Source organism: Phyllosticta citriasiana (assembly GCF_038021145.1).
Source record: "Phyllosticta citriasiana strain CBS 120426 chromosome Unknown IWZ02scaffold_15, whole genome shotgun sequence".
Lineage (NCBI taxonomy): Eukaryota > Fungi > Ascomycota > Dothideomycetes > Botryosphaeriales > Phyllostictaceae > Phyllosticta > Phyllosticta citriasiana.
This window is the reverse complement of record NW_027117292.1, coordinates 176,532-191,442: the sequence shown is the minus strand read 5'-3', so window position 1 is coordinate 191,442 and position 14,911 is coordinate 176,532. Positions and strand designations below refer to the sequence as shown.

The following is a 14,911-nucleotide window of genomic DNA, read 5'->3' as shown; positions in this document are numbered from 1 at the left end:
CGCCTTCATGTTCCTTTCTCACTAATGCAACAGGACAACACCTCCGTCAGTGTAGAGGCATCCACGGCAAAACACGGTTCTTCATCTCTGATGCTCGCGTGGCTCTTACAATGGCTCCAAACCAAGCGCAATCTGGCTAGTGAACCACACTTTGCCTCGGGTCAAATTAGAAGTATCCGCACATATCTCGGCCTGGCGTGCCTGTCCCGGGAAGGCTCGACCGCTCTCTTACTTTATTCCCAGGAAGGGGGCCGGAGGGTCTCGAATCTGCTGGAGGATGGCTGTCATTTTGAGCACGGGATGATGAGATGAGCACGTGTCTGTGGCTGTAGCTGGTGAGATACGGAGCAATTTCGTCCTAGCCTGCTAATTTGGGCCACAGTTGACTGACTGTTTGATGGCGATGATACTCAGCCTTCTGGCCAGATACCGTCTTCATCTTCGACAGTCTCCCTACGCAAAAGGTCTCCAATGGGGAGAAAATAACGAAAAGCTATCTTGCCAATTTCGCGAGTACTTTTTGGACATGTTTGTCTCTCAAATGATACTTGACAGCGCTCCTGCGTTGTCCACAAAAAGGGTCCTTCGAATTAGCGCTTAGAAGCTTCAAGCCACACCCCCTAACGCAACTAGGAGTGATGGACAGAACCACATGCAAAGCCATTGATGCCATGACAATCAACAGTCCAACATACCCCATCTCACCTCGCCCCGAGGCCATCCTCAAATCACCATTTTGGCCCAGCAAACAACAAAACAGCGCAGAATGGCCGCAGACGACAGGAAGACGCCCGCCACGGAGCGCTACAGCACGCTCGAAGTCGACCACAGCAGCGAGCTGCCCGAAGCAAATCTCAAGGCCGCAGACGCACAACCATACACACCGTCCAACAACGACGGCAGCGGTGCCCCAGAAGTTGTCGGCGTCGCCTCGCCGCCGCAATCCATGTCGATGCTGTCGCCGACCATGGGATCGTCCTTGGACCCGCGCTACTCGTACAACTCGGTGCCCGGCTACGCCAATAGCAGCAGTACACCTGGCGCGCGCTTCTCGTACGCCTCGACGCCGTATGCTCCCTTGAATGCTGGCACGCCGGTCAATGGTGCTGCTGCTGCTCCCCTTACGCCGCTCGAGGGGGCCGAGGTCAAGAGCGGCGTCGAACATGGCCGCCAAAGGACCATATGCGGCATCCCGCGCCGCACATTCTGGCTATGCCTCAGCATCGTGCTCGTCTTCATCGCCGCGGCAGCAATCGGAGGCGGCGTTGGCGGTGCTCTGGGAAGCCGAAAGTCCTCCTCATCTTCGTCGTCGTCGTCGAACAGCAACGACAGCGAGAGCGGGCGCGGCACGGGAGCAGGCAACGTGACGACGACGACGCGCCTGTTGTCCAAGTCAAACCTCGCGGCCGTCAATTACACGGACGGAAGCGGCGTCGAGCACCATCGGTTGTATTACCAGACGGCGAGTTTGGACATTGCGGCGGCGGAGTGGGACTCCGCGTCTGGGAACTGGTCGAGCCCGGCGGTCGTCAGGTTGAGTGGGGATGATGCAGATACCAAGATCAAGGCGAAGAATGGCACGCCGATAGCGGCGTACGTGTATTGGCGCGCCGATGGGCATGTGAGTACATCTTCGTCTTTTCCCCTGAGCCGCCAACTCAAGGCGACGAGAGCAACATTTCGAAACAGAAGCTGACTGGCCGGTTGAACAAAGCAAACCTTCCAACTCGCCTTCCTCGACAAAACAAATCTCATCCGCGCCTACACATCCAACATCTCGTCGCCGACGACGTGGAGCCTCAGCTCTGCCGACTCGCTAGTGCGCGCCGCGCCGGGCACCAGCCTCGCCGCGTACGCGACGGGCTGCAGCGTGTGCCTGACGGGCGCGCACTGGCTGCTGTACCAAGACGACGACGGCAGCGTCAACGTGCTCGCCATGCAAAACAGCAGTAGCAGCAGCAGTAGCAGCAGCGCCAGCAGCACCGCCGCCGCCGACGAAACAACGGGCACATGGAACGCGCCCCTGACCATCCTCCCCTCGGCCGTCCCGGGCACCAGCCTCGCCGCCGTCCCCATCTTCCCCGTGCAAGCCAACGAGCCCAAAGCCGCCGTCTACGCCAACGCCAACACGCTGCAGGAAATCTACTTCATCCCGTCCGCCTCGCCGCAATGGGAGCCGCTGACCAGCATCGCCGACTCTTCGGCAGCATCGGCCGCGCTGGGCGCCGGCGCCGCCATCGCCGCCTTCGCCCGCGACGTCGCCGACGTGCTCTACATTGCGGTGCTGACGACGAAGAGCGGCGGGGGGGTGGCGGTGACGTGGTGGGATGGGGCGAAGGCGGCGTGGGGACGCGTGGCGAGTGTGGCAGGGATGGAGGGCGTGAGTGCGGGTGGTGCGCTTGTTGCCAGTCAGGCGGGGCGCGTGTACGGTTTTGCGGATGGGGGCGTGGGCGCGCAGGTTACGGAGTGGCGGTTTGCGGGCGGGGTGGGGCAGGGGGATGCGGCCGGGGCGGCGAAGTGGGAGAGGGTCGGTGTTGTGCCTCTTGCGTAGGTTTTTGATTGTTGGTTTGGTTCGTTGGATGAGAGATGGCAAGGGGGTGGGAGGGAGGGGAGAAAGGGGTAAGGGGGAAATGGCGACTGACCGACTGAGTGGGATCTGTCTGCCAAACTATGCGCTAAAGAATCACTGTACACATACGTGTGTCTACACTTGTTCTCTTCCTGTGTTGGTCCACCACAGGAAAAAAAAAAAAAAAAAAAGTCAAGTTTGGCAAGTGATTGGCTGGCCGCGTCCAAGGCTTATTCAAGCACCACCACAATGATTTCACAAGCGATAGGGTGCATTCAACTTTAAAATCATACCTTCAAAGGGATTGGAAGTATTCAAACAGAGAAGTTATGCAGACCATGTCTTCTGTTCACCGTCAGTTCCCCCACGCATCCACCACCCCCCTAATACCCACCAACAAAATACCCTTCGAACCCCTCAACCCCCTTCCCCATCCTCCCCTCCTCACTCATCCGCGGCCACTCCTCAACTAAGAACCCCTCCGACTCAGCCTTCACCTCAAACCCAACACTCCTCCCCTCGCCCAACATGTCGGCCTCGTCGCCCTCAACGCCAACCTCTACAGTGTACGCGCCGGGCCAAACCCGCTTGTCGCCCGCCTCGTCCGCGCGCGCCAGCCGGCCCAGGTCCAGCGCCACGCGCGCCGTCTGCGAGGCGCCCGGCGCGAGGGCGTGGAAGCGGTGGTACGCGACGAGCGTCTTTCGCGGGACGGGCTGAGGGCCGGCGGCGGAGGGGAAGCGGGCGAAGAGCAGCGCGGCGTAGTCGGACGTCGCGTTGCCGGTGTTTGTGACGGAGAGGGAGAAGGGCGGCAGGGGGCACGCGTCGAGGTGCGTGGCGTTGCAGGAGGACGCGATGGCGTCGACGTCGACGGTCGACTCGTCGTCGTCTGCGAGCGAGATGGACGCGGAAAAGGTCGTGTAGTGCAGGCCCCAGCCGAACGGGTAGGTTGCGCTGCCGTTGTACCACATGTACGTGCGGCCGGGGGAGCCCGTCGCGTCGTTCGGGCGCAGGCTCATGTCGGTCATGGGCACCTCGCTCACGTAGCGCGCCGGGTACTGCGTCGTGGGCAGACGGCCGGCCGGCGCCACCTTGCCCGTCAAGATGTCCAACAGCGCCGTGCCGCCCGACTGCCCCGGGTACCCGGCCCACAGGATGGCGCTGATGTTAGGGTTGGCGACGAGCGGCGCGCTGTCGATCTGCCCGCCGCCCATGGCGACGACGATGGTCGGCTTGCCTTGGGACGCGAGACGCGTGATGAGGTCTAGCTGCGGCCCGCTCCATCCGATCGTCACGCGGTCCATGCCTTCGGACTCGACGTCGTTGTCGATGCCGCCGATGTAGACGATGACGTCGGCGGATGCTGCTGCTGGCCATATCTCGCTCCAGGCACCGGTGGTCGGATCACCTTGTCCGTTTCCGTTGGCATAGCTGACGTTGAGTCCCGCTTCTTGCGCTGCCATGAGCGGCGATATCAAGTATGGAGCTGTCCCGAAGTAGTTCCCTTGCATTTGACTCGTGGCATTTGCCCATTCGCCGATGAGTGCAATGGAAGTCTCATCCGTGAGTGACAGCGGTAGCGCGTTGTCGGCGTTCTTGAGGAGCGTGATACCCTCGTGGGCTGCCTTGATGGCGAGCTTCTGCGCGTGCTCCGTGTTGACATCGCTCCAGCCAAGCGCCCGGTACGGCTGGATGGAAGCTGGATCAAAGTAGCCCAGCTGCACAAGCCCAGAGTAGACGCGCGTCAGCGCCCTGTCGAGCGTGGTTTCGTTGATGAGGCCTTGTTCGTAGGCCAAGGGGAGGTACGTTTGGTAGTAGGTACCGCAGTCGAGATCTGTTGGCGTCAGTCAATCAGATCCCTCACACCCATCTTTGAATTATTGCGACTCACCAACACCGGCGTTCAGCGAATCTGCCGCTGCCTCTTCCTGAGTCGAAGCCCATTGGTGGGGCAGGTAGACGTTCTGGATGGAATCGCAGTCTGAGACGACGTACTGGTCGTCGTTGGTCCAGCCCCAGTGCTCACGCAGCAGCGTCGTCTGGAGGTAAGGGTCGGCGCATGTCGGGACGCCATTGACTGCGTTGTACGTGCACATGAAGGAGCCAGCGTTGGCGTCGCGCGCGCAGGAGGCAAAGGGAGGAGAGTAGTAGTCCGACAAGTCCTGGGCCGAGACTTGGGCATCGAATTGATACCGCCAATTTCCATTCCAGCTCTCAATGTCATAGCCTGTTGATGGTTAGCTTTGATTTGGCAGTGTCTCGCGCGTGAAAGCGTTTTTTACCCAAGTAGTGCTCTAGATACAAGAAGGCGTAAGTCAGTCGACACAGTAGTACAATAGAAGGTCATCGGAGATTACTCACTGCAAGTTGCTATGATTTTCTTGTTTTTAGGATGAACCCCACCCTGCAGCCCATTCAAGAGCGCGCGCACATAGCTTGCAATGTGGAATGGATCTTCTCCCGGCGTCTCCTGTCCGCGACCCCAGCGAGAATCACGGAACGGGTTTACATTGGGAGTCCAAGCATCAATGCCAAACTGCCCGGCGTTGCTGAAAGCACGAGACTCGGTGCTAACAACATCGGCGACAGCACGGATCAACTCATCATCAAAGGCAGCGCCCATGAGAATCGGCTGGGGAAAGCTCGTCGCGTAGGTGAATGCGTCTGACACGTTGGCGTCCCTAAACACCTCTTGGTTGTACGACGACGCCACGCCGTGCAGCGCCTCATTCCACCATTGGTACGGTGGAATGCCCAGCCGCGGTACGCCTGGCGCCGTGTTGCCCGTGTTGCTGAACTTTTCTTCGAGGGTGAGTGCGGCGACTAGGGCGGCGGCGCGGTCCTTGGGCACTGTAGTGAACCACGTCAGTCGATCAATCGTGGATTTGCCATTGGGGTTGGAGAAACTGTGTACGTACTCGCCGTGGTGTCGCACACCAGATTCTCCTTGAGTGGCCCATTCTCGCAGTCGGGGAAGCCGTACACCTTCAAACCAGCCACGGCATCAATGCCCACCGCCAAGAGAGTCGCAAAACGCGTCAAGCTGCGCGGCACCATGGCTCTTAGCAACCAGACTGAGAACAAGCCCAATGCTGTGCAGAAAGAGAAGAAAAGCGCCAGACAAGAAGCCAGGCCACTTAAGTCTCAAATCATCCGGTCACTCGCGCAAGCAGGCGTGGGAGACACCTCGCGTTCTCCGCATTGTACCCCAGGAAACCCACCGACTTGTGGGGACGTCATACTGCGGGGTCGCGAATCCAGAGGACTGCTTCGTACGGTTGTCCTTCACGACTCTGCGAGAGGAGGGGCAGTCTGACCGACAGCAGTCCGATTCTCGCATCTTTGCATGTCGAGCTGCGAAAAAAAGGCAGAACGGATACTGCTGTTTTATCCTGCGACGAGGTAAAGATTTGCATTCATCCACGATGATGATCATCTTGTTCTGTGTCTGCATCGCGTCATCAGGTCCCTTGGCAGGTGTAGACCACTGCGGCGGCAGAGGCTTCCTGCGCGCTTGTCGGTAATATATCTGCCGACGATGCCAAAAGGTCAGATTGAGCTTACCCGCAAAAGGTAATGCAAGAGGCATTCCGCGCCGCCGCTCTCAAGATGCGGCTGTCGCGCAGCACTGTGCATGTGCCTGTCTGTGGGTGAGAGATGCATCTGCAGGCGCTTTTAGCCGCGACTTCAGCCGGAAATCGGGTCAATCTCAGCTCACCTCGCGAGTGGAATGTAGGCCAGGTCAGGCCATACTTAATAGGGTCAGATCGTGACCTATTAAGTCTTTTCATTCCCCCTGTCTGCCTTGCAAGGAGAGCGCGACACGTGACGAATGAACGAAGTCTTCGAAGGACGTTGGAACACGGGACTGGTCAAGATTGTCTCAAAGAACGTCATGTCACTTCTTACACCCACCACAGGAAGGGGACGATATCTTGCATTCAACTGGACAAAATAAGCGATAATTTAACCAATCGATTAAATTCGGCGGGCAACGGACAAAATAATTGCGCACAGGCAATCGGAGAAAATAGAAAAAACACGGTACCGGTATCAAATGGTAAAAGTGTAACGACTGAAGCGCAAAGACTACTTTGTTTGACTGGACTTGTTCACACACACGGACGGCCAAAAAAAAAAAAAAAAAAAAAAAAAAAAGACAGCGAAAGAAAAAAGATCCCAGTAAAGAGGTGAGCAAAAGACAGGTGAGAAGGAAAAGGGAGAAAGAACTGCTGTTCAAATAATACAAATGCAAGAACCCGCCCGCCGTGAAAAGATGTCGCCTAGAATAAGACAGATGGGTCATTTGGTCAGCCACTCTACAGGGGATGCCAAAAGAATTGACAGCTCCTTAGGCGCAACCATGTTGGAGAAAGACAGCTCTCTAGCTTCATCGGCAATAGCGATCGACTGCCCCCTGGGTGCAGCCGGAGTACCAGAGGAGATGGTCTCCCATGCCCCCACCAAGACTCGGTCTGAAGGTGACGGCCAGGGTTGATGAAGAGTTGCGGTGAAGGGCTTCATGGTGAAGGTGAGAAGCAGCAGAGGATGCGAGAAACGACGACCGTACCGCGGTAGCGGCAGAAACAAGACGATGAAAAACGTGGAAAGAGCACCAACGCAAGCAACCAAATCAAGGTTGATTATTCCAACGCACACAACGATCCGCGATACCAGCCAACCAACCACCTCGTCAATGCTTTTTTTTGTGTTTAATCTCGTCTCTCTTCCAGAAAGGGGTACCCAACGTTTGTCGCGTCAAAACGTCTCTTGTTCGGATATCAATAGATGATGGAGTGTCGAATATCTCAGTGATGATGATGATGACAATGATGATGTAGGCTCTCGTCGTGCAAAGAGGAAGGCTGGGGGGAATGCGGAGCGCGAACTCCATCAGTGTTTAGTGTCTACGTTTCGTAGCGTCATTCGTCGTATGCGTCATAAAGCCCCCTTTTCTTGCTTGCAATTAAGAGCGGGCTCCTCCGTGAATTTTTTTTTAAGGCCGTTCCTTCTTGAGTGCATATACGGGCGTGAGTTTCTGCTGTTTTCACTCCACCACAATCTCGACACCGGACTGGGAAGAGAGCTCGTCACTACCGCGGCCATGGTGACCATTTTGCCTACCGCGCGAGAAGCCGGAGCCGCGCTCGGGAATGGGGCCGCGCGGCTGGCGAGTGGGCAAACCCTGACTGCGGTCGCGGTTTTGTTCGTTCTCGTAGTTGGTGCTGAAAGATCTGTGGCTACCAATGGGGCGCAAGCCGCGAGGGCTGCCGCTCTGACCGAATCCGCCACCGAGGTTCATGTTACTGAGACCGTTGACGAGCAGATTATCCTCCTTGGAGAGCATGGCGGTCGGCGTCAAGCTAGGGTTGGTCGATGAGGAACTATGTCCGTAATCCTGGTACCTGTTAATGTTGCCACTGAGCGTCGCCGGGAAGCTGGCAGTGGAAGGTACCGGAGATGGCGTGTAGGAGCGCAGGTCGGCGTACGACTTTGCAGCTCTGAGATTCGGCGCAGCCGTCAGACCACCGCCCGGCGAGTCGGGAAAACCGAGCAAGCCGGACGACTGGCGACCGAGAGTGCCGCCGTAAAAGCCGTCGCGCACATCGCTGAAGTCAGTCGTGGCGGCGCGGTTCAGGCCGCGGCGCTGGGCATCGAGGGGATGGCTGGTGGGTGCCATCTGGGGCATTGGGGGGCTCGTGTTGGGGTCTCCGTACTTGTAGACGTGCACCTGGCGCGAGTCACCCACGCCTTTGGAGCTGTGCGACAGGCCCATGGTATGGGCAATCGTGTGGCAGATGCGACGCTGGGCAGGTGAGAGGGTCGAGGGAAAGACGAGCACCTCGCGGTTCGGATCCTCCTTGAACAAGAGGAGCTGCGAGTAGAATTGGAGGTGCTGTGGGTCGTTCATGTCGACCTCTGTACCCACGTTGTTAGCCCATTGTGGGCCAGACATGACGTCCAACTCACCAGGCTTCCTGCCATTGACGGGTGACGGAGAAGCGGCCGACTGGACGTGAGACGACATGGAAGACAGCGAGGGCTGGCTGTGGAGTTGGGAGGCGGCCATGGGTCGGTGTTGCTCCTCGAGCTGGCCCCGGCGCTCCCTCTTCTCCCGCTCAATGCGCTCCCTCTCGGCCAGCGGAAGCATCTTTTTGTATTCCACGCGGAGCTTGCGGCCCTGCAGCTCAAAGTGGTTCATGGTGTCAATGACGGCTGCCGTCTCCTCGGGAGTTGTGAAATTGGCAAAGGCCAGGCCGCGAAAGACGCCGTTATCAAAGTGATAGTTGAAGGCGTAGGGCAGCGGCAAACGAAGGTCGGTCATGAGCTGGACGAGCTGCTCTTTCTTGACAGCAAAAGGAATGTTCTTGATGACAATGGCTGTGGGGATGAGCTCCTCGTCGGCGTCTGTCGAGCTGTAGGGGTCGGGGCGGCCCATCTGTCCCTGAGCAATGCCCTGCGGCAGGTTTTGACCGAGGCCAGGGTGCTGGCCGATTCCGAGCGACGATGCCCCGAGGCCAGAAAAGGCGTTGGAGACGGACGGCAGAGGCGGCTGCTGGTCGAGCCACGACTGTAAAGGTGCGAGTCAGCCGGTGGATGATTTTCACAGGCGTTGGAGCAGAGTTTGTCCGAAAAACATACCGATGGCAGAGCAGAGCGCGCGCGAGACGAGGGCTTCATCCTCGTGGTCGCGTTCAAAGCGGCCAGGCCGTTGTTGCCGGCAAAAGCGTTGGCGTTCCATCCCTGGGCGCCGCCCAGTTCGTAGCCAGTGTAGCCGGCGTGAATAGTCGCGTTGAGCCTGTCGTTGTAGCGCGACGAGTCGTAGCGCGTTTGGTGTTCATCCTGAGGGTAGAGGGTCGAGTTGAGCTGGCCGTAGGCGTCAAACTGGCGCGAGGGCTGGCGGTGCAGTGTTTGCGGCTGATGACGATGCGAGCCCGGCGAGCGGGATGATGGATTCTCGTAATACATGTCGTGCGAATGACTGGTCATTATACAGATGGAGTGGGCGGGGGAAGGGGGGTTGGTCCGAGGCTGGCGATGAAATTTTTTTTTTTTTTTTTTTCCCTTGGGATGCAGACGTGGGCGTCGTCAGTCCTGGGCTCCTCTCGCGTCGTCTCGGTCGTTAGGCGTCGTGGAGCGCGGGGTGCGGCATCCGAGAGACGGGACTTGAGCGAGGAGGAGACGGCGAGGCGGACGGGATGGGAGGGTTGTGGCGGATTCAGCGGTGTTGGGGTCAGCACTGCTGGGGGGGGGGGGAGTGGGAGGAGAGGTGGTGGTGGTGCTGAAGGAGGAGGAGATGGTGGTGTTTGGCGAGTCGAGTGCGGTGCGAGGAGAGAGTACCGCACTGCTGACTACACACGGGACTAGGCTAGGCAATGTGGTAAGGCAGACCTGGCAACGCGGCACTAGACAGCTGTCTCAGCGATGATGCAGTGACAGCGACGTTGACAGCGGGCGGGCGGCGGCGGCGGAGGCGGCGGCGGCGGTGGCGGCGGGGACGGGGACTATGGCCTAGTGTTGTGCTGTGGCGACTTTTTTCTTTTCTCCCCGTCTACTGTAGTTGGTGTTGGTGTTTAGTTGGTGAGAGCAGGCTGTCATGGTGCTTAAGACCTGGCCTGCTTCGAACCCCTATCCCCTCCCCCTACGCACCGGCAGGCGGCTTGACGACGACAATTGAGACAGACGAGGTCCGATCGGGCCGGAGGACCACCACAGATTGCATGCTGCCCGTGCTGCCCGTCTTCATCTCTCTTGCTCATGATGTTCAAAGGGGGCGCTCCCGTATCAAGACCGATCCTGCCCGACCATGCCAACCACACCGCCCGGCAACACCCAACCAACACAACACCACCTTACCACGCACATCCTCGCTGCCGTTGCCACGACGCGTCTGTTGTTTACATTTGCGTCGGGCTGCAACTCCACGGCAGTCCACTGGAATTCCCATGTCGCACCTCACCACCTACTTCTCAGACGCCCTCAGCCCCCTGCCTCCGTCTGGTCTCACCTCTGCCACCTCCCTCTCTCGCACCTCACCACCAACCAAACACACGCCGCGAGTCATCTCGACGCCTCTGCCTGGCCCACATGACCGCTACCTACATATCCATTCATTCACCATTTCCACCTCCAGCAGCCCTCGCCCGACGCATGATTGATTGCCGCCCCCATCCATCCTGCTACGCCAAACGCAATCCATGTCTGCCTGCGCTGCGCCCCCACCCTCGCGCATACACACCTACATACACCGTCTACCTAACCAGCTCCATGCATCTTCGCCTGCGCACCCTCCATGCCACCGCCGGCAGCCACTTGCACCTCATCACACGCCGCACGCAGCAACCGCCGGTCATGTGATTCTCGTTCCCTCTTTTCAGCAGCTTACTCAGTTGCCCTTCTGCTTACTGATGTCTGCCAATATTACTCCTCTGTTCATCTCTTTCCCTTTCTCTCTCGTATTGCTGTGACTGACTGCCTGAGCTTGAGCCACACGTCACTGTAGCGGGGCAGTCTCGGATTTGAAGGTGTGGACGTGCCAGGCTGCTTTGATCGGTAAGTCTAGGTGCATGTGCAGGTATACGAGTCGAGAATAAAGTGCCATACCGCACGTCCTTAGAGCGCACAGGATGGGGCTGGATTGTGCAGCGGGGGACTGGAGCCAGTGATTGCACATGTAAGACTGTTTCCTGCACGTGAGAGCCGACACCGTAGACGTAGTAGACATGGGCAAAGAAAAGCAAAATCAAGTTTTGTCAAAATGTGTTGCCAAGGAGTTCGACAACGTCGGAATTGCTCTGCTAACCCCACTCACCCTTTTCCTCTTCCCTTTTCCCTTTGATTCATTTTTCCCTCTCCATGCTTATGATCCACAGTCTCACAGATATCAATCACAAGGTAGCAGGACGATGTTCATTCTACGTAATAGCAACCTCAGGCCCTGCTTCCCTCTCCTGTCACCCATCCAGCAAGCACTCGACTACCGCCACCACCGGGAAGCAGGACCAAAAAGTGAGCGAAGGACGGGGCCATCGGCGCCGCATAAATTCAAGCCATAAAGCAAAACAGACCAATCAGTCCATCCCGGCCATCGTTCTGACGCACGAGAAAAATATCACTTTCTCAATCCCAAAACAGGTCCTCCTCCTAAAACAGCAGCAATCCAGCGTCGAACAAGGAACAAAAAATCTCCTTTCATCGTAGCGTGCATTCGCCGCGTGTTCTTTTTGCCACTGCCGTCCCACTCCTCTTTGTGCTGCTGTGCGTGCCCGCCGTCCATGTGCTGTACTCATGGTGCCGAGTCGTGGCTATTGCGAATGCTCAAGCCACCCGATCAACTCGCCGCAGCCCCTTCATTTTGCCGCCTTTCATTTCTTGCTGTTCCCATTACGAGCCGGGTATTCGTGTTGTTTCGTGGCCCAGTCCGCCTGTCTACTTCCCACTGCCGCGTCTCTCAACCCGGCCGATACATGCCAATCCGCACCACGCCTGCACCCTAGGCCTCCATGATGTTCTTCTTGCCCTTCTTTTGCTCCACCTTGAGCAGCAGCGCGCGGTTGATGTGCGGCAGGACACCACCAAAGGCGATGGTTGCGCGGATCAGCGTGTCGAGTTCCTCGTCGCCGCGGATAGCCAGTTGCAAGTGACGTGGCGTGATGCGCTTGACTTTGAGGTCCTTGGCGGCGTTCCCTGCCAGCTCGAGCACTTCGGCAGTCAGATATTCGAGTACAGCGGTGAGGTAGACGGCGGCCTTGGCTCCGATGCGCGTGCGCTGGCGCGTAATGTTGCGGAGGTGACGCTTGATACGACCGCAAGGGAACTGTGCAGAATCTTTGGTCAGCTCCGTGCAATGATCAAGTCCACGAACTTGATGAGAGATGCGTGTCGTGACGTGGCGCGTCGACTTGCTGGCCGAGACAGCCTTACCTGGAGTCCGGCCTTTGCGGAGTGCGACTTGGTAGTCTTGACTTGAGAGTCTCCACCCTTGCCACCAGTCTTGCCACCAGTTTTACCTATGATGCGCGACAAAATCGACGCGTTAGCCTGCGCATCAGCCCTCGCGAGACGCGGTTCTGCTCACCTTTTCCGCCGGGCATTATTACCGCTGGGTGTCAAATGCTATGTGGAGTGGGTCGAGTCGATCAATGCGATCCTAGGAATGGGAGTTTGGAAATGGAAGCTTGTCGTGGTGAGGTGCGGGATGTGGTAGCGATGGCGGTTGGGAAGGTCGAAGTACGCGAAGTGGCAGGAATGTGAATTCAGAGTCATGCCACGTGACGTCGAAGGCCAATCGCATTCCGCGGCGCGACAAAGGCAACAAGACGTGCTGCAAATGCCTGAAAAACGTCAGCTGTTATCAAGTCCTTTGTTCACGCCCTGGTTGGCCGACGGCATTATTCAGTGGTCGGCTGAGTTCAGCCAGTCACGTGCTCAGGCTGGGGAGAGCTCGAGAATCCGATGTGCTCGCATTGGCTTGGTAGTGTAAATCGTCCGGAAAAAGCTGAGTAGCTTACCATTTGTTTCATGGTTCCAATGAGTATGTACATCAAGGAGCCTTTGCAAGGTTATTACTTGATCTGGCTCGTACACATTGACATGCCTGTGAAGGCGGCGGTTTGTCAAGACCGTGGCCAAGGCATTAGCGGCAAGACAGCCCCGTCAGGTTCTCAAGTAGTCTGGAGTAGGTTGTTAGAGGTGGAAAAAAGAAGACTAAGCATGTACAGACCGAAGCTTATCCCGAGTATGGCTGGCTTGCTTTCAGCGTCGACGTCAGTCTCGTCGCATCTCAAGGGTCAGTCTCAACAACTTGGATGCACGCAGCCGCCGAGGGCGCAATGGCGGCAAAGCATAATTGCAGCTGGGCTTCTCTGAGGAGGTGAAAGGTTGTAGCAGTAACACAGCCGCGGTTTGAGGATGCGGCCGACCTGCTGCTTGCAGTCCAAATGTTGGTACAGAGACATGAAGCCAGCCAGGCAAGTCGGAGCACCTGTTGCCGGCCTCCGGACCAACGTCATGCCCTGCCACCGCTGTGCACCGCCGCAACATCCATCATCCTGCTCATGCGCCTCCTGATCTGCCGTCTGGACTCGCCGCTCTGCAATATCACAACAAGTTCGCTCCGTTCCAAGAATGGACTCTGCTGCTCCCGTGCCGTTGACGGGCTTCACGGCGAATCCTCCAGCCTGCCGCTGCTAACAGAACCTGATTGCCGCAATTCCAGGTGTCCACTGTACATCCTGATTCTTGCTAACGATTTCTGGCTACCAATGGTCTGCAGTGCGCGACTTTTGATCTCTCTAGTCCTCTTGGAGCAAGCGAATCTGCCATCTGTTGCCATATAGGTGGTGCCAAATTCTTGTGCGATCCCCTGAGCTCGGCAGCCTATCCATCACTGCGGCACTTGTGGCACAGCTGCAAAAAACGGCTGCCGAGTGCTCAAGTGCTCGATCTACCTGGAAGTAGTAAAGCCCCCTTTGAATCTCTCCTCGGACTTCCTTTAACCTGGGTCACTACTTGGATGCAATTCACCATTTTTCAATGAATCCCATGACGAGCCAATGGCATATTCACATGTCTGCATTTACTTTCTTGGTCTGAATTTCAACAACAGCCATAGAGGATGCCTCCACCACAGCATGCGTGTTCTTTGCGTGGGAGATTATAGGAAACGTTAATCAGTATCCACAAGTTTTTGTGGCTGCGGATTCTTTCTAACCCTGCTCGCTCTCGGCTGTCATCCGATTTGGCTCCCTGTCAAGTCGGTACATTCGCTCCAGTACCAAACCGTAGCAGCGTCGCTTTGGCAATCGCAGCGACATAGTATCAACCACGTCATGTGTAACATCAGACGGCAAAGATGGAAGGTTACAAGTATGGTTCTTGAAGAGCTTCCACGTGGTCGAGGTGGCATATTTGACCATCAAGAAAGGTGGCTCGATTGTAGTCTATTGAGTTTTGGGCGGGCGGTCTGGACGCGTCCACTGTGCTGGGTTGATCAACCCAAAGGAGCAAAGGGTCCGAGTGTTCAATTGTTGGTCGAGGCTAGGGTATAGTTGCACCAGCGGTCGACGAGAGTATGTAGTCGTCCCGCCAAACCCATCCGTCACCCCGCAAGTCCCAGTGGGTCGGTATCAGGTCCGAAGACGAAGGAAGCGGGACTCGGAACCGCAACAGCTGGCGTGTTGATGGCTGGTGCGTACTGCAATCAGCCTAGCTTGAGGCGCGAGATGTTCGCCCTCGACATTGATCATCTCGCATCCCGTCAGTGGTTCAGTCGTCGCGGCTCCGGGCCGCCATGGCCTTGTCTCTGCGCCCTGGAGCACGGAGCAGCCCAAGGATTTGGACCGT

General features: G+C 57.4%; 5 protein-coding genes across 5 annotated transcripts; 1 reads left to right on the top strand and 4 right to left on the bottom strand.

The window, feature by feature from the left end:
* Positions 1-766: 766 nt before the first annotated feature.
* Positions 767-2,551, top strand: IWZ02DRAFT_436424 (uncharacterized protein; the record flags this gene model as incomplete). Its single annotated transcript, XM_066766527.1, has 2 exons — positions 767-1,621; positions 1,715-2,551. The coding sequence occupies 2 exons, from the start codon at positions 767-769 to the stop codon at positions 2,549-2,551; spliced, it is 1,692 nt and encodes a 563-aa protein (XP_066618919.1).
* Positions 2,552-2,952: 401 nt separating this feature from the next.
* IWZ02DRAFT_471789 (glycoside hydrolase superfamily) lies at positions 2,953-5,623 on the bottom strand (the record flags this gene model as incomplete). Its single annotated transcript, XM_066768902.1, has 5 exons — positions 2,953-4,400; positions 4,458-4,793; positions 4,849-4,860; positions 4,928-5,472; positions 5,502-5,623. The coding sequence occupies 5 exons, from the start codon at positions 5,621-5,623 to the stop codon at positions 2,953-2,955; spliced, it is 2,463 nt and encodes an 820-aa protein (XP_066618918.1).
* A 580-nt stretch (positions 5,624-6,203) lies between these two features.
* IWZ02DRAFT_85802 (uncharacterized protein) lies at positions 6,204-6,980 on the bottom strand. Its single transcript, XM_066771321.1, has 2 exons — positions 6,285-6,980; positions 6,204-6,229 (listed from the first exon to the last, which is right to left on the bottom strand). The coding sequence occupies exon 1, from the start codon at positions 6,870-6,872 to the stop codon at positions 6,465-6,467; it is 408 nt and encodes a 135-aa protein (XP_066618917.1). The 5' UTR covers positions 6,873-6,980; the 3' UTR covers positions 6,204-6,229; positions 6,285-6,464.
* A 505-nt stretch (positions 6,981-7,485) lies between these two features.
* IWZ02DRAFT_85785 (putative R3H domain protein) lies at positions 7,486-10,001 on the bottom strand. Its single transcript, XM_066771320.1, has 2 exons — positions 9,209-10,001; positions 7,486-9,137 (listed from the first exon to the last, which is right to left on the bottom strand). The coding sequence occupies exons 1-2, from the start codon at positions 9,554-9,556 to the stop codon at positions 7,614-7,616; spliced, it is 1,872 nt and encodes a 623-aa protein (XP_066618916.1). The 5' UTR covers positions 9,557-10,001; the 3' UTR covers positions 7,486-7,613.
* Positions 10,002-11,913: 1,912 nt separating this feature from the next.
* IWZ02DRAFT_85698 (histone-fold-containing protein) lies at positions 11,914-13,094 on the bottom strand. Its single transcript, XM_066771319.1, has 4 exons — positions 13,078-13,094; positions 12,645-12,900; positions 12,491-12,576; positions 11,914-12,383 (listed from the first exon to the last, which is right to left on the bottom strand). Exons 2-4 carry the CDS (start codon positions 12,658-12,660, stop codon positions 12,060-12,062), a joined length of 426 nt encoding a protein of 141 aa, XP_066618915.1. The 5' UTR covers positions 12,661-12,900; positions 13,078-13,094; the 3' UTR covers positions 11,914-12,059.
* Between the last annotated feature and the right edge of the window lie 1,817 nt (positions 13,095-14,911).

Bases quoted from the DNA above. Each gene is read 5' to 3' on its own strand.
- IWZ02DRAFT_85802 (XM_066771321.1), bottom strand. From the start codon at position 6,872: ATGACCCATCTGTCTTATTCTAGGCGACATCTTTTCACGGCGGGCGGG.
- IWZ02DRAFT_85785 (XM_066771320.1), bottom strand. From the start codon at position 9,556: ATGACCAGTCATTCGCACGACATGTATTACGAGAATCCATCATCCCGC. The intron at 9,138-9,208 runs GTATGTTTTTCG...GCACCTTTACAG, and splicing joins CGCGCTCTGCTCTGCCATCG to TCGTGGCTCGACCAGCAGCC.
- IWZ02DRAFT_85698 (XM_066771319.1), bottom strand. The intron at 12,384-12,490 runs GTAAGGCTGTCT...GATTCTGCACAG, and splicing joins CCGCAAAGGCCGGACTCCAG to TTCCCTTGCGGTCGTATCAA.